Here is a 23,317-nt window from a genome sequence, read left to right on the forward strand (position 1 = left end):
CACAGGAGAGTCTAGAACCAGAGGGCATACTAAAAGGACGTACCTTTAGAATGGGGATGAGGAGGAATTTCTTTAGACAGAGGGTGGCAAGTTTGTGGAATGCATTGACATAGACGGCTGTGGAGATCAAGACATTGGTTATTTTTTAAGTTGAGAGTGAAAGATTCAGGATTAATGGCTAGGGTTAGTCAAAGGTTAGAGAGAGAAGGCAGAGGAATGAGGTTGAGATTGAAAAATAGATCAGCCATGAGTGAATCGTGCAGACTCTATGAGCCTGTCTTATGGAAGATTAATTGAGAAGCAACATGAAAGGGAGCCACCACAGTAACATCCAAGAACTTCCACATAGTCAAATATGCAACAAAGCATTCACAAAATTTGAATGCAATTTAAATACTTGATCAGTTTATCAAAATAAATCAGTTTATATGTTTTAAACACAGAAAAGAATGAGGTACCCTTGCTGACACATTCTCTTAGTCATTCATTGAAGCAGTTTTTTTAAACTTGCTTCCAGTAACTATTATTAATTTGAAAGTAAGCTTCAAGTGACAATACTCCTATTGAAACTTATGATCTGCTCTGAGCAGATACCAAATTTATATTGTGAAGACAGTATGCTGTAATCGTTTTCTTTTAAATAATTCTACTATACTTCACTAATGCAACCTGTTTTTGACCGGTGTGCTTGTTTGGCGATCCAGTGTGATGTTTTCATAAATATTGAATGGGTACGACTGCTAGCCCTTCGTTTCATGGTCATCCTCAGAGATCATAATTCTCACCTACAGGAGCAGCCAAAACTTAGCATTTAGTACAATATCAAATGGCAATCTGAATCAGATGACTATGCTCCATGGCCACAACCAAACAGACTTAAGCACAAATAACTATTCCGATACTTCAGTGTTAGGTGAGGGGAAATATGGCACCACTGAAGATGCTGTCTTGCAGATGAGATGCTAAGCAAAAGGACCTGTCTGTCCTTTCATCTGAGATAACAGATTCCAATGCATTATCTTGGACAAGAGCAGGAAAGCCCTTCTCCGTACCAATTATTAATCAAATTCATTAGATTTTGTACTACATCATGCGTTCTGGCTGCTTCTATAGGTGAGAATTTTGATCTGATGATGACAAAGAAACCAATGGCTAACAATCATACCCATTCAATATTTATGAACGTTTCACACTGGATTGATTTAATAGCCCTGTCCGACGGTACGAGTTCATTCCAAGAGCTCTCCCGAGTTTTAAAAAAAATCAAACTCATGGTAAGCACGGAGAATGAACGTAGCGGGTACGTCGGAGCTCAGATACGTCTCTTAGCGGCTCGTAACAATAACTGGCAGGTACTCGGGAAGACTTGCTAACGGCAGGTAAGCACGGGAAGACTCGTGTAGATTTTTCAACATGTTGAAAAATGTCCATGAGAGCCCCGAGTACCGACGAGTAGCCATTACCGTAAATCTCCGAGTTCTAATCAGGGCAAACTCGGGAGAGCTCTTGGAATGAACTGGTACCGTGGGACAGGGCTTTAAGTAAGCAGAGCATTTTGTAATTGGGATATGCTAAAGCAGGTTGCATTAGGGAAGGAAAGGAGAATTCATGTAAAGTAAAGAAGAAATAAAGGAAATGTTCATTAAAATAGAAAACAATCTTCACAGATGTCAAGCATCTGAAATAAAGACAGATAAAGTTGGAAATACACAAAAGGTCAGGCAGCATCTGTGGAAAGAAACTGCTAAAGTTTCTTATTCCAATAATTTCTATACAATACTTGTCAGGTTAACTTGTGCAGAATTCTCCCTCTTGCTTTCTTTTATTAAATAGTGAAGTGATGCAATATATCCATTTTCTAATCTAAAAGAATGGTCCCATCTCCCTCAGATAAAAACAGAGGATGACTTTAAATATTGCCCACGTTGATATTGATCAATGTTTTATTTTAAAGATGAATTATAACATCATAGATTTATAGTATCACTGAACATTTCAGATCTTTTAAAGCTCTGCAATATTAACCTTCTGATCTTGGAAACGTATCAATATAGTCCCATAATATTCTTCACTACCAAATATTTGTTTATATTAATTGCAGTTGGTTGCATTTTCCAAAGCAATATTGTTTTATTAGGATGCAGAACTTTGTATCCTCTTGGGTGACCCTTGAGAATAACAGGTCAAACCAAAATCTTAATCCTGTTTCTCTTTTTCTCTCTTTACATCTGCTGCCAGACCTGCAGGGTATTCCCAGTATTATTTCATTTCAGATTTTCAGGATCCTCAGTATTTTATTTTTACTTCCCTCTTCATCTTATTACAAATAATAACGCAAAGTACTCAATGTCTGCCATTTCGTTATTGTTTTTTTTTTAAATGCCGCCACCATGTTTTCAATGGGTCTACATTGCTATTGATCAAACTTTTATTCCAAAGATGAATTATACCATCATAGTTTTAGTATTTCAGAACAAGGCCATTTGGTGCATTGTGTTATTAAGGTGCACCGATTGTGATGCCCCAAATAAATTTATTTTAACATTGCATTTTTGTAGTTCATCAACTATTGATCAAATGTTATTGCTTATTCTATCACTCCTCCCCACAAGATGTGTGTTAGTATTGTCTTTTTCCATGCTTTTATACAGCTTTGTTATCATCAACTTCCTGTCATTAATAGGTTTTATTTTTTTAAGTAGTACTCTTACACCTTAGAAAGTACAAACAAGTTTTGTATTACATTAATTTGTGTTGAGCACACTGCACTTATCGTCAGATTTATGACTCCATTGAGGCCAATTTGTCGCTTAATATATGGTTAAATCTTCTTAAAATAACTGACTTTGTCCCTCACAAACATTAGTAGTCAGTCCCCATCAAGTGGCCTTTGATCTTGATTTTCAAAAGGTTTTCAAGAAGGACTCGTGCAGGAGTTGGTTAACAAAGTTAGCGCACCATTGGTGTTATTCCCTGGCATGGACTGAGATTTGCATTATATAAACAGAATGATGTGAATAGTGGGGTACTGCAGGGGATGGTTCTTGAGACCAATCTGTTCATTATCTACATTTACACATTAGCTGAGGGGACTCTAATGTCACGTTTAGTTTAGAGATAGAGCATGGAAACATACCCTTCAGCCCATTAAGCATGCCAATCATCAAATTACATGTTCACACTTGTTCCCTATTACCCCATTTTCTTATCCACTCCCCATACCGTAGCAGGAAGTTTGACTGAGACCAATTAACCTACAAACCCACAAATCTTTAAGATGTTGGAGGAAACCAGAGTACCCAGAGGAAACCCATGCAACCACAGGGAGAATGTACAAACTCCACACAGACAGCACCCAAGGTCAAGATTGAACCCAGGCCTCTGGCAGTGAGACAGTGTCTCTACCAGCTGTGCCAATGTGCTGCCCTGTTTTCAATTTACTGACAATGCAAAAACAGCCAGCATTATGAGTAGGAAGGTGGATGATTAAAAAAACCTCAAGGAAATAAATACAAGCTAAACAAGAATGTGCCAGATGGAACATAATTTGGAGAAATTTGAGTTAATCCACTTCAGGGTAGAAAACAGAAAAGCAGAGCGTTTTAAATGGTGACTGACAGATCGTTGTTGTTCGAGTCTGGTATGCTTGTACACTGGAAGCTAGCGTCCAGGTGCCGCAAGTTGGAGAAATTATATATTGGCTTAGATTGTAGGATTTGAATAGAGGAGTAAAAATAAGTTTCATTGCAATTACATAGAATATTGGTAAAATTGCACCCAGAGTATTCTATACAGTTGCGGTTTCATTTTCACAGAGGGAATGCTACAGGACATTCAAAATATTCACAAGACTGATTCAGGGAATGGTGAGGGGGGGGGGGGGGGGGGGGGGGGGGGGCTGCCACAAGGAGAGATTGGGGAAATATGGTCTGTATTTTCTAGCGTTTAGAAGATTGATGTGATCCAATTAGTGGAAAAAAACCTTACACAGTTTAACAGGGTGGGTGCAAAGAGCAAGGTTCCCCCAGCTGAGAAGTTTAAAATCTGGGGGCTGCAGTCTCAGATAAATTCAGTACATTTAAAACAGATTGAAACATTTGCAGATACAAAGGTAATACAAGGATTTTGGGGATAGTGCAGGAAAATGGATGTCGAAATTTAACCATGACCCTGAAGAATGGCAAAGGGCCATTTCAGTCCCCAATTCTTGCATCCGATGCTCACACTGATAGAATTAGCTAAAGTCACCACTGCTTCTCCCAAGATGTGCCCTGGGCAGCACAGTGGCATAGCAGTAGACCTGCTGCCTTACAGCGCCAGAGACCCAGGTTCGATCCTGACTACAGGTGTTGTTGGTACAGAGTTTGTACGTTTTCCCTGTGACTGCGTGGGTTTTCTCCTGATGCTCCTGCTTCCTCCCACATTCCAAAGACATGCAAGATTGTAGGTTAATTGGCTTTGGCAAAATTGTAAACTGTCCCTAGTGTATAGGATACTGTTTGTGTACGGGGTATTCGCTGAGCTGGTCGGCGCTGACTCGGTGAGCCGAAAGCTTGTTTGCACATTGTATCTTTAAACTATCCCCTTATAGCACAGAAGTGCCTTTATCTTCTATCTATATTACTAAAACTCTGTTCTTGACCGGTTTTGGCGATCTGTGCTGCGATTTCCGAGAGAACGCCGCCACCTACGGCCGTCATTTTTGGCCACCTCGCTCAGAGCCCCCCTCTGCTGTATGTGTGCTGAGGATTTTTCCCGTCGATGAAATATGAAAGAGATATTAATGATTTTACAAAATTCCCCATTCTCTCTGCTGCTCCTGCTGGTGGGATGGGGGAGGGACTATAAAACCAGGAAGTGGTGTGCCCCAATCAGTCTCTGCCAGCGGTATGTATGCCTCAATCAGTCTCTACAACATGGAGGTCTGAGCTCTGAATGACTGAACAAATGTCTACACAGCTGTGAGTAAGTACCCTTAATTTGTTTTGAAAATGAAAATATGGTTATGGTTAGTTTGAAGGAAAAAAGCACTGCCTGCAAATGGTTGTTTGGGGGGTTGGGTTCTCTCTCTCTTCCCCCCCCCCCCCTCCCCTCCTCTCCCCTCGGGGGGGGAAGAATAGTTAGTGTGTGTGACATGCAAGTTGGGGGGGGGTCTACTTGTCTAGTCAAGAGATTTATGATGTTAAAGCCTTTGGTTATGGGATTATAATCCCAACGTAGGGCTAGTGTTGTCTATAATGGATGATTTTTCTTTCCATCCCAGACCACACCCCAAGTAAAAAAAAAAAATTGCTAATTATCAAGGCAATTTATCTTAGCTGTTAGTAGAGCTAAAGCAGCTGGTCCATCAATGGATATTGTATCCACACTGGTTTCACAGTGGGTCAGAGGCCTGCAGAAGAGCAGTGCAAGATAAGAGTTTGGTACCACCACTACAAAAGAGTTTGGTACCACACTACCATCACTCTTTCATTGCCGTAACACACCTTGCATATTAGCCTTACTAAGCATATCTAAGCAGTTGCAAAGAAAGGATGCAAATTGATTTGCAGCTCCAATATTAATACAGGTGCACAACCTTTTATCCGAAAGCCTTGGGACCAGACACTTGTCGGATTTCGGACATTTTCGGATTTCCGAATGGAAGATTTTTAGCGTAGATTAGGTAGGTAGCGCGGGCGGCTTGAAAAGTCTGGAGCGACAGCCTCCTTCCCAGAGACCGGGGAATCATTGTAAATCATTGCATAAATGTTAGTCAGTTAGTTTGGAGGGATTTTATGGGGTGGGTGGGTGATGGGGTAAACTTTAATTCTTAGTCCCCTACCTGGTCGGCGACTCCAACATCGCGGAGCTGGGGGCTCCGTCCGGCCGCGGGCGGCGCCGGTTGGAGCTCCGACCCCGGCAACTCGACCCCTGGCTGCGAGGCGCTCCAAATCCCGCCGCCCGCACCCCAAGCGCTGGGTAAAAAAATGCCTTACCGGGTCGCTGTGCTAAGCTATCTGAGGCGCCTTTATCTTAGCTGGGGCTGCGGGCGGCGCTGGATTTGGAGCGCCTCGCAGCCAGGGGTAGAGTTGCCGGGGTCGGAGCTATTGTATCGCACACTGGGTTCACGGAGCTGCGGAGCTTCTGACGGGACCCGGTAAGGCATTGACCGAAGCCTCTCCGACCAGGTAGGGGATAAGAATTAAGTTTACCCCTTCAACCCCCCCCCTTCAAATAAAAGTCCTCCAAACTAACATTTAAGCAATGATTTACAGATGTTTAAGTGTCTCCCTGGTCTCCGGGGAGGAGGCAGCCGCTACAGTAGTACAGACCTGGGTTGGCCGTGGGTCGTTTCGGGTCAAGTTTGGCGCCAAACGCGAGCTTTGGTGTACAGACGACATCCTGGAAAAAATGGCCGGTTTTCGGAGTTTTTCGGTTTCCGGAACACCGGATAAAAGGTTGTGCACCTGTATAACGATTGCACTCTGAGCTTTAACACACAGAAGAGTACAGCACAGTAAAAGGCCCTTCGGGCCATGATGTCTGTGCCGAACATGAAGCCGAGATAAACTAATTTGCTTCATCTGCATAAGATCCATATCCCTTCATTCGCTGCATATCCAAGTTGCTGTCTAAAAACCTCTTAACACAATGAAAACTCTAAAAATACTAGCAGGTGAGAATGAATTAACTCTTACTAAATATTTAATAGAACCACACACTGTCCTTTTTTTTTGAAACACTTACCTCTCTAACCTTGGTCTCAGGACACTCCGATTGCAAGGTGAGCGTGGCTCCCTCAATATTCCTGGGCATTGGTGTGGATCCAGGATTTATGGTGAACTGAATCTGATCAGGAGAAATGGTGTGATGCACATAACCCTGTGCCATTCCATCAGGATCCGATATCAGGTAAAAGTTATCCTCGCTATTCTCTGATAAAAAAGTCACCAAGTTGTTATTGTTGCCTCCTTCTTCATCATCTTCTTCCTCATCGTCTAAGCCAATGGGGTCTTGTTCTATTAAGACTGTTGTCCGATCATAAACAGTCCCAGAGGAAGAGGACAGAAGTCCATTTTTTACAGAAAAGACCATCTTTTCTTCCCTAGTCATCTCCTCTTCATCATCTTCTGTTTCATAGTATGCAACATTGTTGTTCTCAGACACAAGTTCGTCCTTTTCTGGGTCATTGTCACCCATGTTGTATTCTCGATTATACCAGAATGGTGGAATTTTCTGAATGGTCATGAAACAGAGAGAGCTGTTAATGCAGGGATAAAAACATGGCAAAAATAGTTTCCTTCAAGTGCAATAAATATATTTACATAGCATAATTCACAACTTCAAGATGCCCAATAACATTTTACAGTAAATGCACTGCCATTGGATAGAAATATTTAATTTGTCCTGCTTGATTTGGGAAGTTAACAGTAACGCAAGATCATTTCAAACAATGTAGTCCAGAATAATGCACACCTGTTTAGGAGCAGTACTGATCATCAGAATACCAGCATCATTTTGCATTATTTACCCATTCCTAGTCCTAGAACAAAATGCTTTACTTCCATTATTGCTTCTGCACCAAGCATTAAACACTATATGGCCAATAATCTATCAATTACACCCAGGCTGGTAGAATTTTACACACATTTGATTCGTCATTTACAAAACATCAAATGCAACCACTTGCCACAGAACAAATTTTGAGCCAAGCTGAACATTTTAGACATAATCATTAACACTTAAATAGACTCCATAGACCCTGCTTGGTGCGATCAAAATCAATAGTTTATCTTCCCCTGATAAATAGATTTTTTTAATTGCCAAAGGAAAGGCAAACATTAAAAAAATTATATTACTAGAATGTCTGTAGATCAGTCTATAACATAAAAGAGAGCCAAATGAAAATTGAATGAAAGTTGAAGTTTAAAGTAAATTGACAAGCAGTGTTAGTCTGCTTTATGTAGATATAAGAGCATCAGATTATTTTTTCATTACTCGTTCTCAGGATAGAGGTAAGCACTGGCAAAACTAGTATTGAATGCATATTCCCAGATGCCCCAGCAGCTATAATGGGCTACTTGAACAGCTGCAGTCACTACCTCGTTGTAATAGTTTGATATATCTAGACAGAGTTTCCGGGACAACTATGGGTGGCTGTTAACCATTGTAATTCCAATCTCCCAGAATGGTAGTCATAATCCAGACAGAAAGGGCATCATTCCAAAGGGCATTAATTCATGGAGTTTAAGAATCTGTTATTCTTATTGCTACATATACTGATTTCAACTTAAAAAACAGCAAAAATTTTAACTAACTACTAGACGACCAGTATGTTAATCCAAGATGAACGTGGATGAACTGTGTGGTTCAACTGCAGGTCTTGGTATATTGGAAGAATAAGAGCAAAGCAATCAGTGGCTTGGGAAGGAAAAAAATAAATCTATGCCAGATCTCTGCAACTTTTTATCTATAAACCTAGCTCCGTTCCTTCAACTGATGTATTTCTCAATCGCTTCAGGCAACAACTGAAAATTCTGTCTCTAACCATTCAGATTCCATAATCATCAATTCCCAGCTTGAATCTCTCCATTTCTCTAAAGCTCTCCCAAAAACCCTTTTTGCCCAAAGTCACCCATGATGTCATTTTGCTAAATATCCAAGACCAAAGATAACCATGTAAAATGCAAGTAGGAGATGGTGTGTAAGGAGACATTTTGCAAGTCAGTGTCTAGTGTAGATCACTAATCCTGGCAGTCACCAACTCGTATATCAAACGAGTCACCAGGAGACGAGTCCCTTCGCCATAGTTTATAAATTCAAGCTAATTTTCTCCCCAGCCTCTCTAATTTAAATTCCCGACTCAGTTGTTCTGGCATGAAATCCATACCATCCGATAGGATGGACACAGGGATAAAGTTGAGGCTCATTGCAGTGACGGGGCGGAGATCAGTAGAGTAGTTGGAAGTTAAAGCAGGGAGGTAGGGAAAAGGAGAATTAAAGAGTTGGAGAGTAAAAGAGAACAAGACTCAGTTAATTCGGTGCCCGTTGGAAAGAGGGAGAGTAGGAATATGAGCAACTTGGGCAGCGGTGCCACTGCCTCACAGCACCACAGACCCGGGTTCAATCCTGATCTCGGGTACTGTCTGTGTAGAGTTTGCACGTTCCTCCTGTGACCGTGTGGGTTTCCTCCGGGTGCTGCGGGTTGCTCTCACATCCCAAAGACGTGCCTCTGCAAATTGCCCCGAGTGTGTTGGGGGTGGGTGAGAAAGTGGAATAACATGGAACAAGTGATAACGGGTAGTCGGCGCGGATTCGGCGGGCCGAAGGGCCTGTTTCTATGCTGTATCTCTAACTGCACTCCCCGTTACTCGGCCGGAGAGTGGCGAGGCCGGGACGGGCCCCTGTCACCCGGGTGGCGGCGGACGCAGTGACAGCCCGGGTCCGGCGCGACCCCCCGCCATCCGCCCGAGGCCGCTCACCTGTCACGGGAGACGGACCTCGCTTCCCACCATGTTTAAACCCAAGCCTGTCTCCCGGGTGCTCCTGACCGAGCCGTCCGTCCGTCCGTCCGTCCCTCCCCCAGCTGGGCTTTACCTGCGCTGTCAGCCTGACCCGGAGCCGCCGCTCCTCCAGCAGCCGCCGCCATGGTCCGCCAGCCCCGCGGCATGCTGGGTGCACCAGCCCGCCACACCCCCACAACCCCAATCCGCAGACAACTACACCATTATTTTTTTCTCTTTCAACCACTCGTTCGTTTCTGCAGTGATAACGTTGCCAGCCGCACAATCTGCGGTTTTTGCGGGTGGGGATTGTAAAATGGTTTGACCCGGTTGCCCAGCAACGGGCGCCCGCGGGCTGAAGCCGGCGTCTTCGGCTGGCCCGTGTCACGTGCAGGGGGGGGGGGGGGGGGGAGCGTGAGCGTGAGGCGGCTCCACGCTGAGGGTGGAGCTTTCCAGAACAGTCACCACCGACCACCATCATACTCCTCCTCAGCGGCAGCCGCACCGAGGGGACGGGTTACATGGAACAAGCGCCGCCTACTCGCCAGAGGGAGCGACAGCGGCAGCGGCAGCGGCAGTGGCAGTGAGCGGAGGCCGCCTCTTGTCGACCCACAGTGGCACCTGAGGTAGGGTCGTCTCAGGCCAGCGCGGTCCCACCAGCACCCCTTCCCCACCCGCTAAGCTAAACTGATATCCCGGTACTACCAAAGTCTACCGGTACTACCAAGGTCCCGAGGCAGAAATGAACAGAATTTTATTTTATTATGCAGAGAGAAAACAATAACATTTTGTCCATGGGTCTCGACCCGAAACGAAAAGTAGTAGCATTAGGGCATTCGGCCCATCAAGTCTACTCCGCCATTCAATCATAGCTGGTCTATCGCTTCCTCCTAACCCCATTCTCCTGCCTTCTCCCCATAACCTCTGACACCTGTACTAATCATTTTTCGGAAATGATACCTGACCTGCTGAGTTACTCCAGCGCGTTGTGTCCTCATCTTGTAACTAACGCATTCTAATCCAGGCAGCATTCCGGTAAACCGCTTCTGCCCCCACTCCAAACAAATCATTCCTGTAATAGAGCGTCCATCATGACTTCCTGGCTCTTATATTCAATGCCCAAACCAATGAAGACAAGTAAACCACACAACGTCTTTACCACTCTATCTACCAGTGTTGCCACTTTCAGGGAACTGCACACTTGAACCCAAAGATCCCTCTGTATAATCAATGCTGTTGAGGGTTTAGCAATTAACTATATATATACTTTCCCTTTCAGATTCAGATTCAATTTTAATTGTCATTGTCAGTGTACAGTTCAGAGACAACGAAATGCATTTAGCATCTCCCTTGAAGAGCGACATAGCAAACGATTTGAATAAAAAATAAATAATAAGTGTCCGGGGGGGGGGGGGTGATTGGAAGTCACCGAGGTACGTTGTTTAGTAGAGTGACAGCCGCCGGAAAGAAGCTGTTCCTTGACCTGCTGGTTCGGCAACGGAGAGACCTGTAGCGCCTCCCGGATGGTAGGAGGGTAAACAGTCCATGGTTGGGGTGAGAGCAGTCCTTGGCGATGCTGAGCGCCCTCCGCAGACAGCGCTTGCTTTGGACAGACTCAATGGAGGGGAGCGTGGAACCGGTGATGCGTTGGGCAATTTTCACCACCCTCTGCAGTGCCTTCCGGTCTGACAGAGCAGTTGCCATACCATACTGTGATGCAGTTGGTAAGGATGCTCTCGATGGTGCAGCGGTTTGCATTCAACCTTCCAAAGTGTTCATTTCCCCCCTCCTTTCTTTCACTCCTCTTCTCATAATGATTTCTCATAGGACCATTCAGCACAAATGGACAGATAAACTAGCTTTGACTAGAATCAAGTGTTTTATTGTCATATGTCCCAGATAGAACAATGAAATTCTTGCTTGCAGCAGCGCAACAGAATATGTAAAATAGTAGACCATGTAATAAACGAGAGAAAAAAAAGTTCAGTGTGTGTACATATACACATGCTCACAAATGCGTATAGATCACATATATAGCCAGCGATTCTTTAAATGTTTTACTTGTATTTCCTGTGAAATTAGCAGTTTCCTTTCTGTACTTCTAGTCACTTGAAGCCAAGAGTCATTCCACACTTTCCTGCCTGAGACTTCAGTCATTCAAAATAATTCAGCCTGAAGAAGGGTCCTGACTTGAAACGTCACCTATCCATGTTCTCCAGAGATTCTGCCTTACCTGAAAAGGCTACACAATTTTGTGTCTTTTTTTTGTAAACCAGCATCTGCAGTTCATTGTATTCACATTCAAAATTACTTGCAAAATTACAGTTACTCCTTGATTTCACAATCATCAAATGTCATATCCAAGGTAGTATCACATTGCTGCATCCTGATTTACATTGCTTTATTGTTTGTAATCATGCTGTTATTCTAATCAAAAGCTCATTCGGGTCAGGTTCATAATTTTAACTATGGCAATGTAGTTGAAATGTAAAAGCTCAAAAATAAAGGTCATATATCTCAAACCAGCTTTGATTGTCTGAGTGACATTGTGGGATTATTCTTTGCAATAACCAGTCCAGCTTTCTTTTCTGGCTCATCCAAGATACCTGGTTGTGATGCCTTGAGAAAACACAGCATGAGAACATGTTTTTTATGAACCCAGAGATAATTTCAGCTTATTTTAATGGTTCAATGGTTGTATGCACTGCACAGTGAATTTTTTTTGCATAGTTCAACTTTACAAAAGTCCAAAGTCTGGTCTATGTGCTCGATGTACTGGAGCTGCTCACAATCCAGGTAAGCCTCAGTCCGCTGTAGGGTCTCCTCCATCGCTCTTGACTGGCTCAGCCTGCGAACTGACGCCCCTCTCCTCGCCCAACCGCCACTGTTTCCCGAGGGCTCCTTCTGCAGCCGACCTTGGGCGCTGGAAGCAATACCCCGATCCCTCTCCGACCGAATCATTCCTCGTGTCCGTTGTCGCCAGCAGCTCCCTCCTCCTCAACTCTCGGGTCTTTGGAGCCTTCTTTGCAATGGCAAACCAGGCTTGCCGTGGGTGGCCCGTCGGGTCTTCCCTTGCGGCGGTCCTTCTCATGGAGATGGAAGAAATAGTTTTAACTTTCAGCATCTTGACGCCAAAAATGCTGAAGAAGGGTCTTGACCCGAAACGTTACCTATTCCTTCGCTCCATAGATGCTGCCTCACCCACTGTGTTTCTCCACCATTTTTGTCTACCTTCGATTTTTCCAGCATCTGCAGGTCTTTCTTAAACAACTCTTAGATATTTGATGCTCAGTCACTTGTAGGTTAGCACTGCCAAAGCCAAAATACAAGTTATAATGACGTTACGGAAACTTCAGTTGTGAAAGCAGCCAATGCGTTGATCAAAGAGGTGGGTTTTGGCGAATCATACAAGCACGGAAACAGGCCCTACGACCTAACTTGTCCACGTCGACTACATTTACACTAGTCCCAGCTGCCGCTGTTTGGCAAATATCCAGCTGTGCACCCATCCAAATGTCTTTGAAATGTTGTTATATTATCTGCCTCAACGATCTCTGACAGCTCATTCCATATACCCACCAGCCTCTGTGAAAAAGCTGCCCTTCTGGTTCGTATTCAATCTTTTCTTTTTCACCGTAAACATATGTCTGCTGGTTCTTGATTACCCTGAGTAAAAGAGTGTGCATTCACCCTATCTGTTTTCCTCATAATTTTATATATTAACATACGATCTCCTATTAGGCTCCTGCACTCCTAAGGAATAAAGTCCGAGCCGGCCCAATTTAACCCTATCTTTGGCGAAAAGCAGTAATTTGGCTTCAGTGGCACAAAGCTATTAAGGGGAAGGAATCAATTGTACTCCTGTTCAGTTAATCTGAATTTTTATCTGGTACTTCAGACAGATGAATTCCAGGGAATTCTCATATACTCCTGTTAACTCATCGCCAAAACATTTTTAATTTAGATTCAGATTCAATTTTTATTGTCATTGTAAGTGTACAGTACAGAAACAACGAAATGCATTTAGCATCTCCCTTGAAGAGCGACATAGCAAACGATTTGAATAAATAATAATAAGTGTCCGGGGGGGGGGGGGGGGGGGGGGGGGGGGATTGGCAGTCACCGAGGTACGTTGTTGAGTAGAGTGACAGCCGCCGGAAAGAAGCTGTTCCTCGACTTGCTGGTTCGGCAACGGAGAGACCTGTAGCGCCTCCCGGATGGTAGGAGGGTAAACAGTCCATGGTTGGGGTGAGAGCAGTCCTTGGCGATGCTGAGCGCCCTCCGCAGACAGCGCTTGCTTTGGACAGACTCAATGGAGGGGAGCGAGGAACCGGTGATGCATTGGGCAATTTTCACCACCCTCTGCAATGCCTTCCGGTCGGAGACAGAGCAGTTGCCTAGAAGAAGCGCTGAAAGTGTTTGACTACATGTGGTATTGAGCACCCTGTGGTGGTCAATCAATCAATCAATCAATCAACCTTTATTGTCATCTTGCAAGCAACAGTTCTACAGTTCAAAATGAAAAGACATTTCCCAGGGAATAGCGGAGCATTGCACATGAAATTTAAAACGTTTCACACATAATAACACTAAAAACAATCCAGTCCCTGATGGTACAGTATAAATAAATAGTTAAAAACAGGTAAAAACACAACGTTAAAATACAATAAACCAATCATAAAAATGTCTGGGGCAGCTGATTTGAGTGTCCAGTGCCAGTTATTAAAGTGTCCGTGCCAGCTGCAGGATCAAGTGACTGAGTACAGAGTGGCTGTTTGGCAGCCTCACAGCCTGTGGTAGGAAGCTGTTTAGCAGTCTTGTAGTCCGGGCTTTGATGCTTCGATATCTCTTGCCTGATGGCAGGAGATCCAGGTGTATGTGGAGGGGGTGCAGTTTGTCCTTAGCAATTCTCTGAGCTTTTTTCAGACAGCGGCTCTGGAACAGTTCTTGTACCGAGGGTAGGGAGACGCCAATGATCTCCGTCACTACCCTCAGCAGACCCTTCCTGTCCGAGCAGTTGCAGGTGGAGTACCACGTATTTATGCAGTACGTGAGTACAGACTCCACCGTACCCCTGTAGAAAGTCCTGAGGATGTTGGTGGGGAGTGAGGCCTGTTTTAGTTTCCTCAGGAAGTGCAGTCGCTGATGGGCCCGTTTGACGGTCCCAGTGGTGTTCCTGGACCAGGTGAGGCTGTCTGTAATTTGCACACCGAGGAACTTTATGCTCTCCACTCTCTCCACTGCAGTGCCACTGATGTTGAGAGGTGTATGCTTTGGCTGCGCCCTCCTGAAGTCGACAACCATCTCCTTCGTTTTGTCGACATTTAATTCTAGATTATTTTTGCCGCACCAGTCCACTAGTTGTTTTACTTCCTCCCTGTACATTGATTCATCATCTCCGCTGATGAGTCCCACCACTGTTGTGTCATCCGCGAATTTTATGATCTTGTTGTCCCTGAATCTGGCAGCACAGTCATGTGTGAGCAATGTGAACAACAGCGGGCTGAGTACACAGCCTTGAGGGGAGCCGGTGCTCAGCGTGATCGAGCCTGAAGTGTTCTTGCCAACATGGACTGACTGCGGTCTCTCTGTCAGAAAGTCCAAGATCCAGTGACACAGGGTGGTGTTGAGGCCCAGCAGGGTTAGTTTCTCCACAAGTCTCTGTGGGATGATGGTGTTAAACGCTGAGCTGAAGTCAATGTACAGGATTCTGGCGTATGTGTTATTGTTTTCCAGATGCGTGAGTACTGTGTGCAGCGTGGTAAAGATGGCATCCTCTGTAGAACGGTTGGGGCGATAGGCAAACTGGAGGGGGTCTAACGATGAGGGGAGGCTGGCAGTAATGTGGGGTTTCACCAGGCGTTCAAAACACTTCATTATTATTGGGGTCAGGGCAACAGGGCGGTAGTCATTTAGGCAGGCAACAACTGGTTTCTTCGCTATGGGAATTATCGTGGAAGTTTTGAGGCATTTGGGGACAATGGCATCTGCTAACTCCTCAGCACATTCCTTGAGCACACGTCCTGGGATGTTGTCGGGTCCGACTGCTTTCCACGGGTTGACCTTGGACAGGATTCTCCGTGTGTCCATTGAGTCTATGGTCAGGACTGGCTGGTCGGTTTGTAAGCAGGGGCTGGCTCTCCCCTTGGGTGTGGTGTTTGCTGCATCAAAACGTGCAAAGAAGTTGTTCAGTTCATCTGGGAGAGAAGTGTCCGTGTCGGTTACCTGCTGCCTTGCCTTGTACCCCGTCAGTGTTTGGATTCCCTTCCATATCCTCCTGGTGTCTCCTGTGTCACAGAGGTGTCCCTGGATTTTCCCCGCGTAGGCACGTTTCGCTGTCCTGATTCCTTTTTCCAGTGCAGTCCTGGTAGATCGAAGAGCGGCTGTGTTACCGGCTCTGTAGGCTGCGTCACGAGCCCTCAGCAGCGAGCGCACCTCTGCTGTCATCCATGGCTTTTCGTTTCCACGTGCAGTGAAGGTTTTCATGATAGTGACATCCTCGGTGCACTTGGCAATGTAGCTGGTTACAGTCGCTGCATAGTCCTCGATGTTGATGAGGTCATCATAGGATGTTGCTGTCCTGAACACATCCCAGTCAGTGTGCAAGCATCATATCACACGCAAACAAATATGGTTGTTTGAAGTTAATTATCGCAACAGGAGTACCTTGGAAATTGGCCTAAACACAATCATCTTCATTTACTTTAGCAATACTGTCCTAGCCTGCCCAACGTCTGATTATAGCTCAGGTCCTCAAATCCTCTGCACTGTATCCATCTTAACAACATGCTTCCTTTAGCAGGATGACCAAAACTGAGCTCAATACACCAATGGGCCCTCATCGACGTCTTGTACAACTGTAACATAACATCCCAACCTGTATTTTCAGCACCCTGACTGATGAAGGCCAATGTAGCAAAAGCCTTCCTGACCACCATATCTACCTGTGACAGCACTTTTAGGGAACTATGTACCTCACTCCCTAGATCCCTCTGCTCTAGAACACTCCCTACGGCCCTGCCATTTAGTGTGAAGGCCCTGCCCTGGTTTCATTTCTCAAAATGCAACACTGTGTTACTAAACATGCCTTGTAGATTCTCATCCAAATTGTTGATATAAATCATAAACAGCAACGTGCTCAGCACTGATCCCTTCGGGACATCACAGGAGAAGCTTGACAAGGAGAAACGTGAACTGGAGAGCTCGAGAGATGGCATGCCAGAGCCATGGGGGGACAAAATATTGGTAGCACTGGTAAAGTGAATTGGAGATGGAGGAAAGGCCGGGAGGAAAGGAAAGTTGTGTAAAAAGAGCAGGCCCGGAGGAGTTTGTAGTGATGGTCATGAAAAGAGCTGGACTATAATCTAATGTTGATCAGAAAATGCAGCAGTGACAGACAAATAAGTCTTCGAATGAGTTTGGATGTGAGAATTATGCTTTGAATGAGTGCAATTGATGTCTGGGCAGCCAGGGTTATGTAAAATACTGAAGACTGCAGACAACAAAGGGATAGGCAATAGCTTCAGCAGCAGATGGTCTAAGGCACGAGCAGAGATTAGTAGTAGTTTTTTTTTGTCATTTCAATTTCAAATGCAAAGTACAGTTGAATTACGTTTACAAAGAAAAGCTGCTTAGAGAAAAAAAAACCAGATGATTTCCTCATAGAAGTTCACTTCATGCTTACAGCCCATTTCCTTCAAGGAAATACAAAGAGGGAAGGTCAAGAAATAAGCTGAATCAGCTAATATTTGCTGAGAAGCAGTGATTTGGCTTCAGCGGCCTAAAGCTATCAAGGGGAAGAAACCAAGTCTCCTATTACATTAATCTGCAGTCTCACTGGTCGCTCAGACAGACGAACTCCAGGGAGTTTTCCTATACTCCTGTCAGCACCAAAAGGTATTTTAAATTAGAATAAGGACTGAAAGTATTTGACAATGTGGCATCAAGGCATTGTGACAAAACTGAAGTCAGTGGGTATACAGTCCAGAGGTTGGAATCGTATATCACGCAGAGGAACATGGTTGTTGTTGGTACAAGTTAGTAAGCACTGCAGGTGTTCCTCGTACAGTGTCCAAAACACAGTCTTCTTCAGTTACATTATCAATGACCTTCCTTCACCATTAAGTCAAAAGTGAACTTGTCTGTTGATAAGTGCAAAATATTCAATTATTTTTGCAACTCCTCAAAAGTAAAATTCTCGAGTAAGCTTGTGACAAAATCCAGAAGACATTCACGCATGGGGTGATTAATGGCAAATTAAATACCTGCCACAAAAATGGCTGGCAATGACCATCTCCAAACTCCTCGAAGATACCAATGACCAGCATTTGAGCTAAAGCTTCCACAACTTTATTTATTGTATCAGCAAGAGCAGGGCAGAGGCAAGTGTTTAACCTTTGATATCCCAAAACTCGCACTGACTACAGTGTGATAAAATACTCCCCCACCTGCCTTGGGTGCTTGCATCTTCAGCAACACTCAAGCAGTTTAACACCATGCAGGGCAAAGATTAGTGCTTTGCAATGGGAAACGAGTGAATTAGACAGTACCCTAGCTTATGATAGAACCGTTCAGAAGCCTGATAACAAAAGAGAAGAAGCTGTTCCTGAGTCTGATGGTGCGTGCTTTTAAAGTTCTGTCTCTCCTGCCTGACGGGAGTGGGTCGAAGAAGGAATGACCGGGGTGGGACAAATCCTTGACTATGTTAGCTGCTTTTCTGAGGCTGCGTGAAGTGCAGATGTAGTCAATGGTGACGAGTCTGATCTGTGTGATGGACTGGGTTACATTCACATCTCTGCAATTTCTTGCTTTCTGAACAGAGCTGTTCCCGAATCAAGCTGTGAGTCATTGGAGACATGCCACATCTCGTCAGACTTCGAAGGAAGTAGAGGCATTGGTGTACCTTCTAGGCTGGCCCATCAATGTTGTTGGTCCATGACAGATTATTGGAATGGAATGGAATACAGTGAAATTCTTTGTATGCATACCCAATGCATACAAATAGCAGCCACCTACAGCCCTGTTAAAGTTACAAAGCACTCCGGCTCCTCCTTTTGTTCTCCCCCTCCCCCACAGTGGATTCCCCCACGCCGGGTCCCCATTGTCCTTTGTTCTCCCCCCCCCCCTTCCCTCACGCCAGTCCCCTCACACCGTGTCCTCCATTGTTCTTTCTTCCCCCCCCCCCCCCCCCCCCCCCCCCCCCCCCCACGGTGGTTCTTGCGCTCTCATCGACCATGGGTTGAGCCGCGAGGCATCGCCACCGCCGCCAAGGCCCCATCATCGCGAAGCTTCATTGCGATGGTAATATTAATGCCCATGAACTCTCAACCATTTTCACTTCGGCACAATTGATGCTGATATAGGGGCATGTACTTCACCAAGCTTCCTGAAGTCTCAAACTAACTTCTTTGTCTTGCTGACATTGAGTGAGAGGTTGCTGGCCTGAGACAATTGTACAAAGCTCTCCTTCTAGCACTCTGACTCGTCATTGTTTGTAATCCAGCCCACCACAGTGGTGTTATCTGCAAAATCGTAGATGGAGTTACAGCTGAATTTGACCCGATTGCCATTAGTGTATAGGGAGTAGTCAGGAATTGAGAACACACTCTTGCAGGGTACTGGTGTTGAGAATTATTGTGGAGGAGGTGTTGTCAGCATTCTGTTTATCTTCTTGATTGTTGCTGTGCAACTGTTCCTTTTAAATGTTGTCTGTCGTCAATGAAAGAACACTGCATGGTTCAAAACTGTTTATTTATCCTATCGCGTTTCATTCACCTTAGTAATATCTGATTACAAAGCTTGATGATAATTTTAATCCTGTCTGTTTTGTGGAATATAGAAACATAGTGTTAAAACTTGCTGGGCTTCTGCCAGCAAAGCCACCATAACCATGGTTCTGCATATCAGATGCTGTTCTGAACAGGCATCACTGCAATTTACACACAATTGATAGTGTAGCACTGAGAAGATACTGTCGGAGCCTTTCAGCCCACCTGGTCCATGCTGACCAAGGTCTTAGGCAAAGTTGTTGCCAAATCAAGTTATGATGTATCCGGACAGGATACATTCTACAGTGCAACAGGAGAGTTGTTGGAGACATGCCGAACCTCTCTTGGATCCATTGTAGGCTAGAGTCAAGGATGCACACTGACGCCTTTACTTTCTCAGCCTCAATATGCTTGGCATAGGTCAGATGTTTGGTAATGTTTACGCCTAGGAACTTGAAGCTCTGTGCCATCTCCACCATCGATGCATGTACACCACCTTGCTTCCTTAAGTTAATAACGAGTTTGGTGAACTTTTGTAACTTTGTTGGCACCAGAACCGTGGCGACACTTATGTACAGCCGAGGTGAGGTCTGCTGTGATTCTACCGGATTATATGTAAAACAAGTATTATGGAATAGTTATTTTATCTTGCTGACATTGAGAGAGAAGTTGTTGTTTGGACACCATGTTACTAAGCTCTCTATCTCCTTCCTGTAGCTTGTTTTGTCATTGTTTGAGATCTAACCCCCTACAATGCAAACTTGCATCTGCAAACTTGTAAGAAATTTAGGAATTTTCCAAAAAGGGATTCGAAGACTTATTTTTTGGCTGATTACTGATTGGGGATGGGTGGAGCTAATGTGCTGATGACTGATTGACGTGATGATAGGATGGTTGTCTGTCTTTGCCTCAGACCTCTCCATCCTCTCTGCCAACACACCCCTTCCATTTAACAACACATACTGTAAGGTTCACTTCACTGCCTGGCATCTGAAGGCATCAAATGTGATTTTATTGGAGAAAGGACGTGTTTGTTCTCTGCCTGGTGTCACCAGAGTTGAGATTGTTTGTAATTTTGCAGAGGCACTCTACAGGGATTTTTACATTTAGCAGCAACATAAGCAGAAATATATATTTGGAACATTCTAGACAAAAAAACAGGGCAACCAGCTCCTGTGAAAGAATGAATATATTTGTTATCAACAAAACATGAGCAGCTTTTGTAAAAATGTGGATAAACAAAACTGAATTCACAATTCATGAAGAAAGGATTTCAGTACACTTGAGACATCAGGGTATGAACAAAGTAAGATTGGGTTCAATCTTGCAAAGGAATGTTATATGCATGAAGACTTGGTCGTAACTTTGCAATTTCATAAAATGTGAAATGGAAGAATTTGCCTTGAAGGAATTTTTATTGTCACATTCTTTAACAATAAAGTAAATTCAGCTGGTACACAAAAATGCTTGAGAAACTCAGCGGGTGCAGCAGCATCTATGGAGCGAAGGAAATAGGCAACGTTTCGGGCCAAAACCCTTCTTCAGACTGTTCAGCTGTTAGTGTTTCTGTGGTTGTCAGTAACCAAATCAAGTTTAAAAAACAATCTTTTGGGAGGCTGAAAAAAACAGTTGTGCTGATAACATTGGTGTCGTCAGCACAACTGATGGCCAGTCCCACACACTGTTAAGACCAGTGCAATGGGTGTTTCACCAGAGAGAAACACATAACGTGGTTCAGGGTGGCAGTGCATAATTTAGATATGTTACAATACTTACCTTCAGTGGTGTTGCAATTCTGCCACTGGCCGTGTGCACGATTTTGGCGTGTTTGAGGGGGGGGGGGGTTAAAAAAAACATTTCCGACCTGGTCCTGGATTATATTTATTGGAGTGCAAGATGTTGGTAAAGAATCGTTCCGACGGCCGTTCTGTGTGTTTTTTTTTTTAATTCGCCTGACAAGTTAATCGCTGGAGTGATTTTAAAACTAGCTTCTGAAGCCGTCAATGCCGACAATGGGGACGGATTTTATGTAGGGGACAGGTAAAAGAAAGTAGTTTATTTTTATGTATAAAAGTGTTTCTTAAGATGCATTTAATTCACATTTTAAGTTGCGAAATGGTGATTTTTTTCCCCCGAAGAACTAAAAACACTGCAACCTCAACGTTCCAAATGGTCCCGTTCCAGAAAATCCCACAGGCAAGTTGATTTAAATGGCCATTAATTTACAGGTATTAAACATTAAATTCTTTCCATTTGGCCTATAAACCCATGACAATGAGATTTTTAAATTGTTATACAGTATTGTGAATCATTGTGTGAATGTTATTTGGACACTTAGGCTATTTTAAAATGTTAATCTATTCTTAAGAAATGGATAGATGTTTAGATTAGCTACAATTGGGTAACTAACTAATTATATGCTTTAATTTCAAGTCATCTAAGTAAGATTGTTTCATATTTGTTTCAGAATGCTTCAATCTATAATAACTGAAAATTTCTTTCAGTTCTCTTAAATGTTAAGAATGTTATGGGCTTTTAAATGTTCTCGATCACAGCTTTTGTGTTAAGTCAATGAAAAAGCAATAGGGAACAAGATGCCAATTTCCGAGTATGAAAATGGCCATAACTATTTTACTACTGAAGATATGAAAGTGAATTAGGTATCAAATTAAACTTCTTTTTATGCTTTATCTGATGGGATAAATTAAAGACTTGATTTTTTAAATCTCAAAATGTTGTAACATTGCTACATAATTGAGACCACAGATATGTTTTAAATCTTTCAACCTCTACAACAGTCCCACATCCCCGTGCAAACTCAAAAATCAGAGAAAGGGATAAAGGGCCTGTCCCACTGACGGCATCATATCAGTGTCGCCAAAAGATTTTGAACATTTCAAAATCCAGCGGCGACAAAAAAAATGTTGCGACACATGAAAAAACACCGCGCGTCAGATGTCATCACGCCGCATCATTGCCGCGCCATACATCATCACGCCGCGTGTTTTTCGGTTACCTGATACGTCAGTCAATGATACCGGCAGTCACTGAAAAAATCGCCAAGTGGGACAGGCCCTTAACAAAGGGGAAGGAAGTGCCAGGTATCCTGAGATGTAGGAACAAACAACTTACAATTATATTTTGTTAGGAAATTATGTCTCGAGGGACTAAATTCATGCTAGCAAGGCGGATGGAAATTGGCTAAGGGATAGAAAGCAGAGTTGTGTTGGTGACTTGTTTTTTTGGACTTGAGGGATGTATGCAGTCTGTTCCCTAGTGTATCAGAACCGCTGTTCCTTTTGACATGTATTATTGACTTGACCTCGAGTTAACAGCCATCGTTTGGATTTGTCACAGACTGTGAGAATACAAATCTATAAGAAAATTGAGCAAATATATTGGTAGGGGGGTGGAATCCAATGTAGGACTGCGGCAGGTTGGGAGTCGGTATGGAAGGTGATGAAAGAAATGTCAGTGGACAGGAGCAAGGCAGGGAGGGAGGAAGTACTATATGAAGGAACTGCAGATGCTGGTTTAAACCAATGATAGACACAAAATGCTGGAGGAACTCAGCGGGCCAGGCAGCATCTCTGGATAGGAATAGGTAACGTTTCGGGTTGAGACCCTTCTTCAGCCCTTCTTCTGAAGAAGGGTCTCAACCCGAAAGGTCTCCCACTCCTTCTATCCAGAGATGCTGTCTGGCCCGCTGAGTTACTCCAGCATTTTGTGTCTAGCGAGGAAGTACTGTTGGATTGAATTGCATTTATTTTAATGCAACATGTCTTGACGGGCAAGGCGGATGAAGTCATGGTGTGGATAGGTACGTGTGATTGGGATGCTGCAGCCAGTCTGGATACCTGGCTGAGAGAGAGAGACAGGATTGGCAGCTTAATGTTCCAGGGCACAGGGGTGAGGGTAAAAGTGGAGGGAGAGTTGCTTTATTGATTGTCACAGGCATAGTCCAAGATGACATTACTGACGGTTCATCTAGTGAGTCTATTTAAGTGGAGCTGAAAAATGAAAAGAGGATGATCACCTTGTTTGGAGTGTACAATAACCTCCTAA

The 23,317-nt window shown here is 44.0% G+C and overlaps 1 protein-coding gene and 1 long non-coding RNA gene across 3 annotated transcripts in view; one reads left to right on the forward strand and one right to left on the reverse strand.

The window, feature by feature from the left end:
• The window catches only part of mtf1 (metal-regulatory transcription factor 1), a 61,753-nt gene extending 51,876 nt beyond the window's left edge, over window positions 1-9,877 (reverse strand). Inside the window, exons 1-2 of one of the 2 annotated variants that reach the window (XM_055656070.1) lie at window positions 9,580-9,877; window positions 6,730-7,218 (exon numbers count right to left, since the gene is read on the reverse strand). In XM_055656070.1, coding sequence (XP_055512045.1) covers window positions 6,730-7,182 — 453 coding nt within the window. In that variant the 5' untranslated portion in view covers window positions 7,183-7,218; window positions 9,580-9,877. Of the gene's footprint in view, window positions 1-6,729; window positions 7,231-9,579 lie in introns of those variants that run through there. The other variant, XM_055656069.1, reaches the window with a different exon arrangement.
• A 21-nt stretch (window positions 9,878-9,898) lies between these two features.
• LOC129709615 (uncharacterized) lies at window positions 9,899-12,010 on the forward strand. Its single transcript, XR_008725532.1, has 2 exons — window positions 9,899-10,111; window positions 11,591-12,010. It is a non-coding gene; the product is annotated as an uncharacterized LOC129709615 (long non-coding RNA).
• The last annotated feature ends 11,307 nt before the right edge of the window (window positions 12,011-23,317 follow it).

This window comes from Leucoraja erinacea, chromosome 26 (assembly GCF_028641065.1).
Source record: "Leucoraja erinacea ecotype New England chromosome 26, Leri_hhj_1, whole genome shotgun sequence".
NCBI lineage: Eukaryota > Metazoa > Chordata > Chondrichthyes > Rajiformes > Rajidae > Leucoraja > Leucoraja erinaceus.